Source organism: Cervus canadensis, chromosome X (genome assembly GCF_019320065.1).
Source record: "Cervus canadensis isolate Bull #8, Minnesota chromosome X, ASM1932006v1, whole genome shotgun sequence".
NCBI classification, from domain to species: domain Eukaryota; kingdom Metazoa; phylum Chordata; class Mammalia; order Artiodactyla; family Cervidae; genus Cervus; species Cervus canadensis.
Genome location: NC_057419.1, coordinates 98,182,042 through 98,198,973, shown reverse-complemented (window position 1 = coordinate 98,198,973; position 16,932 = coordinate 98,182,042). Strand labels below are relative to the sequence as shown.

Here is a 16,932-nt window from a genome sequence, read left to right as displayed (position 1 = left end):
GGTTTTCTAGAATAATCCATCCTTGCTCTGTGCTATCCCTGGTCTTTTTTGTTCTTGTGTTGACCAGCATTGCCTTCATGGCTTCGTGTTTCCCATTAATTGCTCTGACTTCAGCTGATGCCTAAACCTTTGTTTAAAATTAACCTCTCATTTCCCCCTCAAGCTTCCTTTGAGCTGCCAGTTTCTCTATTGCTGTCATTTCCTTCTCCCCGTCTTCCTCCTGCTCCAAAATCAAGGTCAGTGGGAGGTTTCCCTTTTCTGTAACATTTACTAAATCCATGTGTTCTTCGTCCCCAGCCCGACTTAGTTCAGGTTTCCATCTCTTCTGAGCTGTGGGGATGGTGCTTTTGCTGATTTTTGTACTTCTGTTTCTGATCCAGCCCACTCTACACATGCTGTCTGTCAGGTTGCTGCCCCTAGGAGGCAGCTCAGACTATCTCACCCCTTCACCTCTGAAACTTCAGCCACTTATCCCTCCCTGTCAGTGTAAATGCAAACCTCTGTTCTGTCCACCATGCAGCCACATCTCTCCATGGTCTCCTGTTTTTCTATCCACCTGTGGGCTGGCTGCCAAACCGAGGTGTTTGCTGATGGCCTCGTGTTTTCTTCCATTTGTGACTTTTTTGTGGTCCTCAAGGTTACCATGTCCAAAGTCGTCTTACCCTTCCAGTTGATCTGCCATGCCACTAGCACCCCTCCAGGCCTGCCTGTCCAGAAGTAACCCTGGCATTCCCTGGCATCCCATGGCACTTTATCTGTACCTTTCAGGGCACTTAACCTGCTCCTCTTTATGTGAGCAGTAGCTGCTCCCTCCTCATCTCTCTCCTTCAGAGGATTTCTAACTCTTTAAAGACAGTAGTGGTGTCTAACTCTCCTTTTTATCTACTTAATACCTTGTTCATAAGAGATGGTGGTGGCGGTGGTTTAGTCGCTAAATCGTGTCCAACTCTTGCGATCCCATGGACTGTAGCCTGTCAGGCTCTTCTGTCCATGGGATTCTCCAGGCAATAATACTGGAGTGGGTTGCCATTTCCTTCTCCAGGGGATCTTCCCGACCCAGGAATCGAAACCAGGTCTCCTGCATTGCAGGCAAATGACTTACCAACTGAGCTATGAGGGAAGCCCCTCATAAGAGATAGTGTCTGCTAAGTAAATGTTTCTTAAATGTATCTAATAATGGCAGTGGAATGAATGAACAGGAGCTAGCAGCCACCAAGTGACCTATAAGAATATTCTGTTTAGAAAGGGCTTTGATGTGGCAAGCCTTTACGTTGAATTTTTTTAAATGACTAATGTACGCATGGTTGAAAAGTAAGGAAAGATTAAAGGACTGATTGTTTGTGTCCCCCCAGATTTTCTGTTGAAGCTCTAACCCTCAGGGCAATAGGAGGTGATTAGCTTTTGATGCAGTCATGGGGGTGGTGTCCCATGATAGGATTAGTGCCCTTTTAAAAAGAGGTCAGACTTCACATCTCCACTGTGTGCAGTATAGCAAGAAGGCCATTCTCTATAAACCAGGAGGTGGATCTCAACAGAATTAGACTATGCTGGCTCCTTGACCTCAGACTTCTCAGCCTCCAGAACTGTGAGAGATAGTTTGTTCTTCTAAGCCAGGCAGTCTGTGGTATCTTGTTATAGTAGATAGAGTGAACTAACTGCAGCAGTAAAAATTGTAAAAATAGCTCCCTCCCAGCACCCTTTAGCCAGCATTCTCAGTGTACTGCTATCCACCTAGTGATAGTAAACAATGCAGGCAGTTCATTATTTATATACCTTCCTCCTTTGACCCTAATGGAGCATGCTACATATGCACCTCCGTAGCTTGCTTTCTAAATTTACCAATACATACTGCTTACCAAGTGGGCTTCGTCACTTCATTAATATTCTGTTTACTGTCTCATACTTTATTTAATCCTCTGTTGATGGATATTGACATCATTTCTAATCGTTTGCCTCTCGGTGTGTGATAATGAGTCCTTAAAATGGGACAGTGGAGAGGGACAGTAGAGAACAGATTTGAGAAAGATCAAGAAGATCAGATCAGTAGAATTTGTTGATTGACCAGTTATGGTTATGAGGGGAGATGGGATGATAGGGATGAATCCAACCTGGGTAAACAGGTTGATGGTGGGGCCAGTGGTCAAGATGGGCAACATAGGAACAGAATGAAGAAGAGAAGACAAGTTCATTTTGGCTGTGCTAAGTCCCAAGTTCTAGGGGACAACCAGGTGTGGGTATGTGGGAGGCCAGTGGCTACATAGATCTGAAGCTTTGGCCTGGGGAGAGATTTATTTGGTAGACCTGAATTTGATCATTGGCATTTTCATTGACGTGGCCAAAATTATCAGGAGAGAGAATTACAGTGAAAAGTGGTGTCACATATGAACCCTGAGAAATGTCAGCCTTAAATGATTATGATTTTGACAAATAGTAAAGAATGTTCTTTTTCTAAAATGATTTGAAATGACATTTCAAGTGCACTTTTATAGTCCTTTCCTGAATAAGTGAATATGTACATTTATAAATGAAGATAAGGGTGACTCAAGAATATTAAAGCCATTTTCCCCAGGGAAAAGGATAGTGGTAGAACTAGGAGAATTCTTTATGCAAACATAAGTAGCAATGGTAATTCATGCACAGGTTGCTTTTTGACCTATGAGACTTTTGTCAGACTTTTGTATGAAATTACTTTTGATGCAGTTGTATAAATTCTTACTATGTCAAGTCATAGTAAAAGGCTGAAAGCTGTATCAAGCATGAAGCTGTTGCTTAGAAGTATAAACTTTGCCAAGTTTCAGCACCTCCTATCGTTCTTCCTTAAAATTTTAGACTTTTCCTCCTAACTTGAATGATAGCATTATTGTTCTTATGTGAAGCGGTCTTGTTTCTTGAGATAATTTTACATTGCTGCACCCTTCAGTGGTAGATGGAAACTGAAAAAGGCTAATGTCTTCAATTTTGAAATCAAATTAGGAAAAAACACCTCAGATTCTTGTTCAAACATTGCAAAATTCTATCCCGAAAGAGTTAGTGACTGCTTCCCTGAATTTTTAAAGCTAGGTCTCAGAGATGCAGTGAATCGTGTCCACTGATGACCATGCTTTGTGTGGTGACAGCATCATTTGAAAGCACTATTATATCTTACAGAGCTTATCAATTTACTTCCTTGAATACTGTGAAAATTGTTTTCTTCTGTAACTGTCTCCCTCTTGAGTGGTATTTAATTTTTATAAATCTGACACTCAAACATCCAGTTCTGAGAGAGAGCACGACAAGGCTTTGGCTGTCTCTGAGTGCCCTTCGTGAGATCTAGGAATCCTAACTCATTGATACCATTCTCCCTCCTCAAAGAAGGAAGCTCATGAATCACTCAGTATTTATAGAACCTACTCAATAACAATGAATCCAATCTAAATGTTTAAAGTGATTCGGTGCATCTTTATATAAATGCCATTTAAAAATGATGGCTAATTAAGTGAAAGCTAAAATCTGCTGTCATTTCAGATTTTTGCTCCCACAAGACACAACAGTGATAAACGGAGCTAAATTAAAAAGACAAGTTACATTCTCTTTGTCAGAGTTGTCTTCCCTAGTGTGAAATTGGAGGTTTTCATCTCAACTTTGTCCTTTAACATTTTTCAAATGTTACATTGTGCTATTTTTAATCCTGGAAAAATGTATAAGATTGCTTTTTTTTTTTTAAGTCTCCATGCCTGGTATTTCTTGACTAGTAGGAATCTGAATTGGTGAAATGCCCAAATATTCATACAGAGCCGAATAAAGGAAGACATGCTCATGTGAAGCCAGGGGTGAGCACTTGAGAGTGTCTGTTTTCTGATGTCAGTTGCCCAGCTTTGATACTGGGCTCTGGTTATACAAGATGCTCACGTGTGGAAGGCTGGGTAAAGGGAACATGGTCCTTCCCTATACCTTTCTCTGCAACTTCTTGTCAATCTATAATTATTTCAAAAATCATGTAAAAAAAGAAAAAAGTCAAGCAGCCCCTCAAACAGGCTGAGCACACAGAGCCCTCAGGAAGATTCCTAGTGTTCTGGTGTATCCAGGGCCCTTCAGGATCAGGGCATCACCACCCTCCCCTGGAGGGTCTTGATTCAGCAGGGTGAGCTGGGGCCCAGGCAGTGCCTCACACATTGGGGAAACCCCAACCCCATCTCTGAACCCCTTGCCCACTCCCTGAGCTGGGATTGAATCCTTCTTGGGAAGCAAGATGGGTTTGGGGACATGGTCACTGAGGGCACATCATCACCACTCCTTGAACCTGACTCCCTGTGCGCTCCCATGAGGGACAGTCTCTAGAAGCTGTTCCTTCCATGGGACTTGTGTTTCCCAAACAGTGTCCCCACCTGACGCAGGGCTATAGGTAGGAATCACTGTGGAAAATGGCAACCTGCAAATCAAATTCTCAAAGACTCAAAGCCTTAAAAACTACATGTCTATAAGTGAAAATAAATGACAGGTAAAATCCTCAAGAAACGTAAGCTGCTAACTTTAGGTTTTAGCGTTTTCATGCAGGAGCTGTAATTAGCCTTGTAACAAGTAATCACTTGTAGGGAATTCTGTACTTTTAATAATGAGGTAAAGATGAATGGGTGATGTTGTCCTTGCTTTAGTAGTAGTAGTCTTAATGCTTAGTAGTCTTAATTTTTTGGTAATAATCCACCTTTATGTTACTCTCTTGAGAGCTTGTGTTTTTAAACTCTTGCTTTGTTCTCTTATCTTAAAGGGGGGAAAGGGTAGAAATTAAAATATCTGGGAAGTAATTCCTATACATTCAATTTTAGAAAATGTCAGCATTGCTTCTTACAGAATGCTTACTTCAGTAGAGCCAGAGTTAGTGACAACTCAGTGTTCACATCGTATTTTCCTATTTAAACTAGCAAATAATACTTTAAAAAAGTATTTTCTTGTAATTGTAAGCTAATTTATTTGGATAGTTAAAATATTGGCTTGAACATCTGTTCTTTTCCACCTTAAGCTCCAGTTCAGTGTTAGATGTGTTGCTTTGTATTTCATGGCAAGAAATATCTGGCTGTTATTTGATTCATAAACGTGCCTGAAATGTTTGAGGTCCAAGTGTGGCTCTTAGCATCAAGTGTCTGCCTTCACGGAGCCTGTGGTCTAGAGGACAGTAGGGGTCCAACAGTAACAAACAAGTAAATACATGTCAAATGGTCACAAGTGATGGAAATAAAATGGGAAGGAGGATGAGGGGTGCTGTTGGGTGGGGGTTGTGTGTGTTGTTTTTCTGTAGGGTGTTAGAGAAAGGCTCATTGATTAAGGTTACATTTGAGCAGAGATGTGAAAGAAGTAAGGGAGGAAACCATGAGGGCAAGGATTCCAGACAACTGGAACAGCAGGCGCCAAGGCCCTGAGATTGGTGCGTGCTTGTTGCTCGTGGGGAGCAGCACTCAAAGCCAGCACGGCTGGAGCAGACTGAGGAAGTGGAAGAGCAGAGACATTGTGGGAGACGTGGCCAGATGGTGAAGGCCGTGGGGGCCATTGCAAGTACTTCCACTTTTACCCAAAGTGAGATGAAAAGCTCCCACAGGAGGATTTGGGGGCAGGGGAAGGATTTGAGCTGACTTAGGTTGTGCCACTACTACTCTGACTTTAGGTGTAAAGATAAAAGCAGAGGACTTGTTAGGAGGTGTTGTTATAATAATCCAAGTGGAAGTGGCAGAACCTTAAACCAGGGTGCTAGCAGTGAAGTGATAAGGATAAGCCAAGGTGCAAAGGATGGGGCTGGCATCTGCTGAAATGGGGAGACTGGGAGGAGCAGGATCGGGTGGGAGTTGTGAATGTCCCAGTTCTCTAGCTGTGGTGTGGTCACTTGTGTGGCCAAGTCTGAAGATCACAGTAGGGTTGCAGAGTGATAGATATTTAGGAATCACCAGGATATGGATGGTATTTGAAGCCATGAAATTCCTTAATGTCACCTTGAAAATGAGTATAGAGAAGAGATGAGAGGGCTGAGGCCTGTCGTTTCAGAGATCAGGGCGTTGATTCAGAACTCACAGAGAAGTTAATTAAGAATTTTCCTAATGTTCTGTCTCTTTCTTTTAAGAATTTTCCTAATGTTCTGTCTCTTTTTAAATAGATTAATGCATCACTGGTCCCTTTAGAGACAGTGGCACTGTTTACTAATCATTGCTGGGTTTTCTTTTTCTTTTTTTTTTTTAAGTGTGTTTTACCTGATCGATTGCTAATACTGCTTAAAATTGATGGACGTTTTTGGGTCTGGAAGTCTGATTTTTGTGCAACAGCACTTTAAAAAAAACCACCAAAAGTCATGTTTATTGTAAAGTAATTAGCCTCCAATTAAAATAAATAATTTACAAAAAAAACTAAAAAATGAAAAAGTCATGTTTGTAGTCATAGAAAACTGTGGTCTCACAAGTAATGGTTAATCAAGATAGAGGGTAGCATAAGTCTAGTCTGAATTTGCCACTGTTATTTCTGGCTTAATGGGCAATTCATATTGATGTATGGCAAAAACCACCACAATATTGTAAAGTAATTATCCTCCAGTTAAAATAAATAAATAAATATTTTTTAAAAAAACTAAGAAGAAAAAGTATTAGATTGTTATTTAATCATAGGCAAATCTGGTAAAAAATAAAATAAAAATCTAAGGTTGTGGTGTTAGTAGAATATTAGTTCCTTTACACTGAAGTTGACATTCTGTTGCTTTTTTTTTTTCCTTTTCTAGCCAATATTTGCGTTTTTGAATGAAGAAAAGTTTAACGTGGATGGATGGACTGTTTATAATCCAGTTGAAGAATACAGAAGGCAGGTAAGTCAGTAGATACTGGGCCACGCGAAGAATCTCAAATGTGCCTGCTGAGGATATATGCCTGTGGTCATGCTCTTTGAGAATCAGTAACACCCTTGCTAAATACTTTTTTCCCTAGCAGTAGTATAACATGGCTTATTCTGTCTGTCTAGTACTGTGAAGCCTACAAGCTCTTACAGGGCCATGTTCAAGCTGCATTGAAGGTTACATGGCTAAGTTCGTTTTCTTCCTACCACATGAAGAACATCCATTATATGTTGTCCATGAAATGAATCAAATACTCAGAGTCTAGAACAGCCAAACTTCTATATCTTACTACTCAGGAATTGATGTCACAATGTATTTATGTGTTTGGGAGCTTAACTATTACTGGCAGTTAGATTTCAGTTATATTCATCTTGGCTTAGAGATTCAAATAAATTAGAACTATAATGTTGACTTTTCCAGGCAAGCTTTGATGAGTGTATATGAGAATTGCCTTTATTGCTCTCTTAGTAAACTTTACCCACGTGCATGTTGATTTGCAACAATAAAGTAGGAGGCTTTGAGTATTGTTGCTGTTCAGAGGTGAAGGTCTCCTGGCATTTAAAGAAGATTCCCGTGCCTCTTATGGAACAAGAGCTGCACTTTGACCTCTGCTATAACCAAATCATGGTACAGCTAGGAGTTTTGTGATGAGATTTTTCCTCAATCTCATTCTATAAAGCTTGTAAAATAATTGGGAAGTTTTGTCAAATTGCAAAACACTAGACTTGAAAACCTTTAAGCCACCACTTCCACTACCAGGCCTCTTGGCTGAGTTCCCTGTTTAGTTTTGATCAGAAATTCAGGTGTGGGAATTTATCTCTGGAGCACATATATGAAGTAGTATGCCCTGTTGCTAGCTTTAGACTATTTCATTTTCAAAGGCTGTGTGTACCTCTCATTAATAACCTGTCTTATGGGTTATATATGGAGGCAGAAGAAGGACCATTGAAACATCTTGCATGTTTTGGAGACCTCTGTAGTGTTATGTATTAAACTATTTGCACGTTAATGTTGGAGTATTATTGATAGTATTAAGACTTATTTTGTAGGTCAAAGCTTCTAGCTTGAAACAAAACAGTTCCTGTTTTTAAGCTTGCATGCATATATGAACTATTGAAGGTATTTTGTTCTAGACTGCCATTATATTCCATCTTTTTTTCTTATACCTTTCTGATGGGACTTGTAACTCTCTAATTGGAATTGACATCAGACTCATCTGCTTGGTCTGGACTCTATGGAGCCAGACCTAAAGACAAGGTACAATGCCTGTTCCCAAAACAAGCACCCACATGGCTCACTTTTGTGTGTGTACTTCTGTATTTGTGAGTGTGGGGAGGGAGTTATTCCAGCACCTCTGGACCTTGTCCCCACTAGATCCAATTTTGTGAGTAGGCGGTAGGATGGAAGATGTCTTCCGTGTGTCCCTGTCACACTAGCAGGCTGCCTCAAATACAGATGACTCTATTTGTCACACAAGCCATAGGGCAATCACCCATCCCAAACCACTTGATTGAAAAAACTCTTAGGAGGTGGCAAAATGAGCCTCCCCAGAGGGGCTTTCCTTACTTCCCTTCTGTGAATTTCTTTTTTTAATTAATTAATTTATTTTAATTGGAGGCTAATTACTTTACAACATTGTAGTTGTTTCTGCCATACATTGACAATGACAAACATTTTGAATTTCTTTACAAGCTTAGCTTCTTTCTACTTTGGAGCAGGTTGAAGTAGTCCCCCTATTTTGAGTAGGGGGTAGAAGTTGCCTGATAGCTTTTCTACCCTCAATTAGACACACGTGATTACACCGTGTACTTTTCTTTAACGTGCGTGAGTAGGGGGGGACCTTGAGTTTCTCCGTACAAGTAGTAGAGAAGAGTTTGGCATGAAATGAAGGAAGATCTCAAGTTGAACAGAATTTGCATTTATCAATGACAGTTTAGAATTTTGGAGCCCACCTGTGTTTTGTCTTGTGTTCTGTTGTCTGGATTACCGATCTGGTTCCCTTACTGGGAATCAGTAGAGTGTTACCACTCTGCCATCAGACGCACGTTTGCCTTCTGCTCAAAAGGAGAAAGGAGACCCAGCGATGGCCAGACCCAGAGAGGAGTCCTCCGTGTTGACACGAAATTCCTTTTCTCCTGTAGGGCTTGCCCAATCACCATTGGAGAATCACTTTTATTAATAAGTGCTACAAACTGTGTGACACTTATCCAGCTCTCTTGGTGGTTCCGTATCGTGCCTCTGATGAAGATCTCAGGAGAGTTGCAACTTTTCGATCCCGAAACCGAATTCCAGTGAGTACTGCAATTCATGTCTTTTGTAAAGGGTGCCATGAGAATGGTAGTCAAGTAATTCAGAGAAACGCTCTTTTGGAATTTCAGTCCCACAGGTTATTATGAAATGTCTTCTGAGTGCAAAGCAGCAGGCCAAATGGGGAAAGAAGTAAGACGTCACCTGCCCCTCCCCTCCCCGAAGCTTGCAGTCAAGGACACAGCATGAACTCAAGTAGTTTTATATAGGAGAGGGAACAGGTAACACCATGTGAAAAGGAAGAAGGGAGGACAGGGTCTCTGTGGCTTCTCTCTTTGTAGCACAGTGATTAACAAATGTGAGGCTCTTGGTCAGTGTCAGCTGACATGTTAGAAACAACACTAGAAATACCCTATGTTATGGAGCCTGTAAGTACAGGCTTTTACTTAACACCTTTATTAGGATTCGTCTCTCTGCATGACGTTTGTAAGCTGCATTCAAACCATTAGCAATCTTGAGACAAGTGCGGATTATCCCAAACAGTATATTACAGTATCACTGGACCTAGTTCATATAGTAGTATTTTGGTTCTTAAATATTTATGGATGAGTTGCACTATAAATCTTATTGACTAAAGTGTCCCTAAATCATATTGACTAAAAGTTTAGAGAATTTTTCCCCTCTGTTAGTTTTCAGGACATCTCATAATAAGTATATTATTTTGTTTTGGTTTTGATTTTGAAAAGCAAAGGTTGAGGAAATTAAAATTTAATGTTATGTCACCTTTGACTTCCAAGTCTAGACATTTTTGTCCTTAAAAGAATATTTGTGTGAAACTTTTGTGTAGTATCAACATAATATGAATTGTAACTTAAAATGCACTTGGTTCGCTAAGGGTGAGTGTCTGTTCATATCTTCATGAGGTATATAGTATACTTGGAAGTATGGTCTTTAGCTCATTTTGCTAGAATGCTGCGCTAATAAAGCAGAGTTACCAGTGTGCTCCTCTTCTGCTCTGCTGAAACGTACTTTTCTGTGCTGTAGCCACAGACTCCACCCCTCTCCTGGCCAGCTGTGTTGCTAAGACATGCCTTGCCCACAGGAGAAAGGGTTAGGATAGTATGGGTTCATTTTGTTCACTCCTTCATTCAATGAGTATTTATTGAACATCTACTGTGTCAAAAGTGTGTGTGAGTGCACATGTACATGTGTGTGGATTTCATGCGATTAGGGGCAGGAGAGGAAGTGAAACACCTGAGCCAAGTCCACTGTGCTCAGGCTGCCATGTTTATCCCGCGGGTCCCACAGTTAGGAGTGAATGAAAACCCACTGTAGAGCAAATAGAATGCTTAGCTTTTTACTTAGCCATTTTATTGATCCTCCTTACCTTGTGATGGGCCCTGATTTGCATTTATTTTTCCTAAAAAACCTTACGGCTAAACTGTCCATCCCCTCTCTATAGATTACAATGCTTAATAATATCTAATAAGAGATAATGTACTCTTTCTGATACAACTCCTAACCACCAGATTCTTGACTGTAACCCAGGAAATGTATTTCCTTTTAATAATAAATCATTAATATCTGATATTCAGTTCTTTCAAAAAACTCATAAAGATACAAAAAGAATTGATGAGAAAGCAGTCTTATTATGTTATCCATAAATAAGATGTATAGTGTTATAAAATATCACTGAATAATAAAATAATCTACATGCATTAATGTTCCCATTAGATGGGTACATATTCCTTTGTTCTCCAACAGGTTGGTCTTAATGTTATTGAATTCTTTAACATATAAGTAACATATATTTATTTATTTTAGACATTTAAAAAAATACTGTTAAACATCAAGGAGACTGCCACCTAGTGAGGACCACACTTAACATTTTGATATATGTCATTCCAGACTTCCTTCTATGCATACATATTTTTTTCCATTTATTTTTATTAGTTGGAGGCTAATTACTTTACAATATTGTAGTGGTTTTTGCCATACATTGACATGAATCAGCCATGGATTTACATGTGTCCCCCATCCCTATCCCCCCTCCCACCTCGCTCTCCATCCCATCCCTCTGGGTCTTCCCAGTGCGCCAGCCCTGAGCACTTGTCTCATGCATCCAGCCCGGGCTGGTGATCTGTTTCACCCTGGATAGTATATTTGTTTCAATGCTATTCTCTCAGAACATCCCACCCTTGCTTTCTCCCACAGAGTTCAAAAGTCTGTTCTGTACATCTGTGTCTCTTTTTCTGTTTTGCATATAGGGTTATTGTTACCATCTTTCTAAATTCCATATATATGTGTTAGTATACTGTATTGGTCTTTATCTTTCCGGCTTACTTCACTCTGTATAATGGGCTCCAGTTTCGTCCATCTCATTAGAACTGATTCAAATGAATTCTTTTTAATGGCTGAGTAATATTCCATAGTGTATATGTACCATAGCTACATATTTTTATTTGAAAAAAAATGAAATTATTCTGTGGTTTGTGTCTCAATATGCTTTTCCTACCTAGCGTTTATCTTGGAAAGAACCTTCCACACTGTTGACTCTCTGGTCATGTTCCAGTATATGGAGTCAATCAGTTTTCTATTGTGAGACATTTAGCTTCTTTCTCACCTTTTGCTATTATAAACAGTGTTTTGGTGACTAAATCTTTGTGTACATCATTAAATATTTATGACTTCTACATATTAACTTCAATAAGAATGACCTAATATAATAGCATATGCTTTTAAAGCACTCATGGTATTTGATGTTGTGAAGTTTACATTATTTGTACCTGGTCCGGCTATATAGCAAGCATCCTTTTTATAAAGGTAGAAAAGAAGAAGAAAAAGCAAGGAAGAGGTGAAACAACTCATAAGAATTGCACTTCTTAACATGGCCTGCTGATTCCAGTCTTAATCTCCCAAGCAGAGAAAAGTGGGGAAGAAGAGCAGAGAGCACTGGGGAATGAGGGTCTTTATCAAATAATAAATGTCTTGTATATGCAGCAGTTTGCTCTTTTAAAAGTGATCTTCTTTGGGGAATTCCCTAGTGGTGCAGTGGTTAGGACTCTGCATCTCCACTGCTGAGGGCCCAGGTTTGATCCCTGGTTGAAGAACTAGGATCTCTCAAGCCATCTAGTGTGGCCAGAAAAAAACAAAAGTGATCTTATATCAAATCAACATATTGTACACCTTAAATTTACCTAGTGTTGTAAGTCAAGTGTATCTCAGTAAACCTGAAAAAAAAATTTAAAAATATATAGATACATAAAAGTGATCTCACATCTTTTCTCTCTTGGAGACCAAGCCATGGGAGGTGGGCGGGCAGGTCTCACCTCCACACTGTAGATGAGAAAATGGAGCTTGTACCCAGGCTCGCCATTCTGAGCCTTTGGACTCTTAGTCAAGGTCACAGTGGTATTTTGACTGGGCCCTGGCAGGTGCAGAGACTCAGCTGCATGAGTATTCATTGATATTATCATATAATCTCTTCTCACTAACCTGTTATATTATTATACATTGCACATTTTATGGACATCAATGCTTGTACTTTGCCAGAGTGGGGAGGTGACTTCAAAGATGACAGCGTACTTGGCTTTGTATTAAGTCAGCTCGAACACTTCTGCTTCTGCAGTTCTTGTGCCTGATTTTCATGGGTTTTCATACCCTGTGCTGGGTCCATGCATTCTCCATTTGTCCTCCCAACAGTGCCACACCATCACCTGGCTCCATATTTGATGAAAGAGGGAAAGGAAGTGACAAGAGGCCGTGAGCTCAGTACCCAGGTCAGAGCCACCGCAAGAGGTGTGCCTGTCCCAGAGCTCATGCTGTCACCCACCATGCTTACCTCCCAGCTCCTGTTTTCTTTTTTCTTTTAACAGCTTTATTGAGATAGAGTTCACCTGCCAAACTATTCAGTCATTGAAAGTGGACAGTTCTGTAGCTTTGGCTATGTTACATTGTTAGCTTCCTTTTACAGATCTTGTTTCTTAGGTGCTATGAGCTGAGAGACCAGGTAGCAAAGTGTGCTGGGCTTGTGTGTAAAATTAGAGAAAGTTGATTCTGAGAAAAAGCTCCAAGAGCTCTCCCAGGAGGCAGGTGTCCAAACTTCCTTATGGAGACCCTGACAGCTCTATGGCTGTCCTGAGGTTCTGTTTGCTTCCTTTGGGTTTTCTGTGTTAGATTCTAGAATCGAGACTTTTGGGAAAATGACTTGCAGGCATGAGTTGTGATTATAGAGACAGAACCAGGGCTGGCTTCCTTTACCTCTCACCTTTTACCGAAGCTGTTTCTGGGTAATGACAAATCCGGTGCAAGCTGCAAGACTAAAATAAAATGTCTGAAGCTTTCTATTTCAAGTAGTGTAACTATTTTTAGGTTAGCATTTAACATTTTTAGATGTGGTGCAAATTGAGAAAAAACTAGTCAAGCAATTAGTTGTTCTCATTGGCTCTGAATCATCCTAACGGTTAAACATGTGTTTCTGGGCACACAGGGAAATCAGAGGTGAACAAACATCCTATTTTGGCAAAATCAGTTTCACTTCATCATGATTGTTAGGGCTCTCTTTTTTTATGGTTTTAATTGAGATTTAGTTGTTTTCCCGATAGCTTAAAATTTCTGAACCAACCCTAGGTGCTGTCGTGGATCCATCCCGAAAACAAGACCGTCATCGTGCGTTGCAGTCAGCCTCTTGTCGGTATGGGTGGTAAACGAAATAAAGAGGATGAGAGATATCTCGACGTCATCAGGGAGACAAACAGACAAGTTAACAAACTCACGATCTATGATGCAAGACCCAATGTCAATGCAGTGGCCAACAAGGTGAGTGTATTTCATGACATGGTTCTACCTTATATACAGAGTGCAATGTTTCACATGAATGTTGTTGTCATGACCTGTCAACATGTGGATTTAAATTCATTAAACTTTGCTTAAATCAGGAAATGAGTTCACTAAGGTAAAAAGTAGTTTCAATCATAAAACATATCTGAAAAGTTGATTTCCTTAAAATCAAATGAAGGGGGCTTCCCTGGTGGTCCAGTGGTTGAGACTTCGCCTTCCAACGCAGAGGGTGTGGATTTGATCCCTAGTTGGGGAACTGGGATCTCATATGCCTCATGGCCAAAAACCAAAACATAAAATAGAAACAATACTGTAACGAATTTTTAAAAGACCTTAAAAATGGTACACATAAAGAAAAATCCTTAAAAAAATCAAATGAAAGTCAACTTTTGATAAACTAGGCAAGTCTAGAGCTGTAATGAACTTGGGTTTTGGCCAAGATCTCAGGCATGTGTTAGAATCTCTTGGAGCCCTATAGGCTATTGACGGTCATCCTCAATGTCAACACTATGTCATTCTCAATGTATACACTAGGGAGGCATCTGTGGGGATTGTGAGAAGCTGTAATTGTTAAAATCCTAAATTTGTAGCTTTATCGAAGCAGTCTTGTCTCTATACTCAGAAATATGTGTTCTCATTTATATGAGATAGTCCAAGAAATGAGTAGCTCCATGTATATGAATTTTACAGTTATTTGTGCATGCGTGCCAAGTCACTTCAGTCGTGTCCAACTCTTTGTGACTGTATGGACTCTAGCTTGCCAGGCTCCTCTGTCCATGGGATTCTCCAGGCAAGATTACTGAAGTGGGTTGCTGTGCCTTCCTCCAAGGGATCTTCCCAACCCAGGGATGGAACCCGAGTCTTTTATGTCTTCTGCATTGGCAGGCGGATTCTTTACCACTAGTGCCACCTGGGAAGCCTGGTGTCAATGTTTTCAGAGAACTCTTTCTCCGGGGTTTCCTTGGCCTTCTTGAGCAGAGTATGCTGAGTGCACCTACAGTAAAGTGATAAGGCAGTGTTGCCTGCAGGTGTCCCTCGGCAGCTGCTGCAAAGGCCGTTTGCCCCTGCACGACATGGTCCCAGACTCAGAAATACCTTTGACATTCAGTTTCAACTTTTGGGTTTTTTTTTTTTTTCCTTTTCTCATTGCCAGTTGTCACTTATACATGTTCACAGTGGGCCTGCCCCATCCCAACTTTCAGATTTATTGCTGCTGGTCAGATGTAGGCTTACATTTCATCATCTTGGATATTTTGCTTATCCCGAAGTCATTTACCTGGCATCTTGGATTATTAAAAGCACAAGGCAAGAGCCTGAAAGCAAAACAAGTCCTGAAGCAGCTCACCTAGATGTGGTGGTTTCCTAAACAGACCCTGTAATGTCTCTCTACATGGGCGTGTGTGTGGAGCTCCATTCACAATTATTTGCTCACAGATCATGCACCTGACACCTTTACTCCTGGGGAGCCCCCTGCCCCTTGTGTATTCTTGGACCAGCTATTTGTTACTGCAGTTGATTTGGGTTTAGATAATGAAAATGATTTTGAAATTATCCAAAAAGCAATCATGAAGTGAAATCAATCAATAGATTAGGAATTAGAAGAAAATGTTTAGTAAATTTAGCCCACATATTAATTTCTTGTTGTATTATCCTTACCTTTATATTTCTGCTATCCTTCATGTATAATTCAGAGTTGAATAAATGCATAAAATGAAGTATTTCCATGTATACATTTAGCCTGAAACAGATATGATATAATATTAAAATGAGGTATTTATTTTTTTTTTTTGATAGGGCCAAGTCTGTCTTTTTTTTTTTTTTCAATTTCTCCTTTATTTATTTATTTTTCAGTGGGTTTTGTCATACATTGATATGAATCAGCCATAGATTTACACGTATTCCCCATCCCGATCCCCCCTCCCACCTCCCTCTCCACCCGATTCCTCTGGGTCTTCCCAGTGCACCAGGCCCGAGCACTTGTCTCATGCATCCCACCTGGGCTGGTGATCTGTTTCACCATAGATAGTATACATGCTGTTCTTTCGAAAATCCCACCTCAACCTTCCCCACAGAGTTTCCATATATATGTGTTAGTATGCTGTAATGTTCTTTATCTTTCTGGCTTACTTCACTCTGTATAATGGGCTCCAGTTTCATCCATCTCATTAGAACTGATTCAAATGAATTCTTTTTAACGGCTGAGTAATATTCCATGGTGTATATGTACCACAGCTTCCTTATCCATTCATCTGCTGATGGGCATCTAGGTTGCTTCCATGTCCTGGCTATTGTAAACAGTGCTGCGATGAACATTGGGGTGTACGTGTCTCTTTCAGATCTGGTTTCCTCAGTGTGTATGCCCAGAAGTGGGATTGCTGGGTCATATGGCAGTTCTATTTCCAGTTAAAATGAGGTATTTAGAAAGGATATTTTAAGATATATATAAGAATGCATAAAATGAATACCTTTATCATATTAACTCTAAAGCTCATTTTTGTAGCAGTAGAATTATTGAATGCCTTTTTAAGACTCAGGAAATTTGCCTGTGTATCTAGTCTATTTAGGAATGAAAGGAAGGAAAATATTATGGGGGGGGGGAAACCTGGGCTTGAAAAACCTGTGCATCATTCTTTAAAAACCACATTCAGGGTCCCCTCCTCCCTCAGCTGTGTCTTCCTAGCCATCTGTATCCACGGCAACAGTCTGTATTATGTTGTACTAGGTAACTTGGGTTGTTCTTTTTTGTTGAAGAGAACTGAAAAGAAAACTTTAAAACTAATCCAAGTTGGAGATTTTGAACTTCTGGGAACTCAATCTGTGCTTGACTAATAGATTTTTACCCTTCTGACTTCTCTTTGAACCTAATTGTTCTGCCCTTATGGCTATTTAGAAATTTACAATCCCAGATGTAACAAGGATTTTAAATTAAACAAACAAACAAAACCCAGAGGCAGACAAGATCCAGCACCCTGTGATGAATTAAAGTGGGGCTGTATTAATGTCTG

At 40.1% G+C, this 16,932-nt stretch overlaps 1 protein-coding gene across 3 annotated transcripts in view; it reads left to right on the top strand.

Annotated features, from left to right (window-relative positions):
• Positions 1–16,932, top strand: part of MTM1 (myotubularin 1) — a 92,267-nt gene that overhangs the window by 57,393 nt on the left and 17,942 nt on the right. For all 3 annotated transcript variants that reach the window (XM_043458724.1, XM_043458723.1, XM_043458722.1), the window contains 3 exons: positions 6,731–6,814; positions 8,983–9,132; positions 13,718–13,906. In XM_043458724.1, coding sequence (XP_043314659.1) covers positions 6,731–6,814; positions 8,983–9,132; positions 13,718–13,906 — 423 coding nt within the window. The remainder of the gene's footprint in view (positions 1–6,730; positions 6,815–8,982; positions 9,133–13,717; positions 13,907–16,932) is intronic.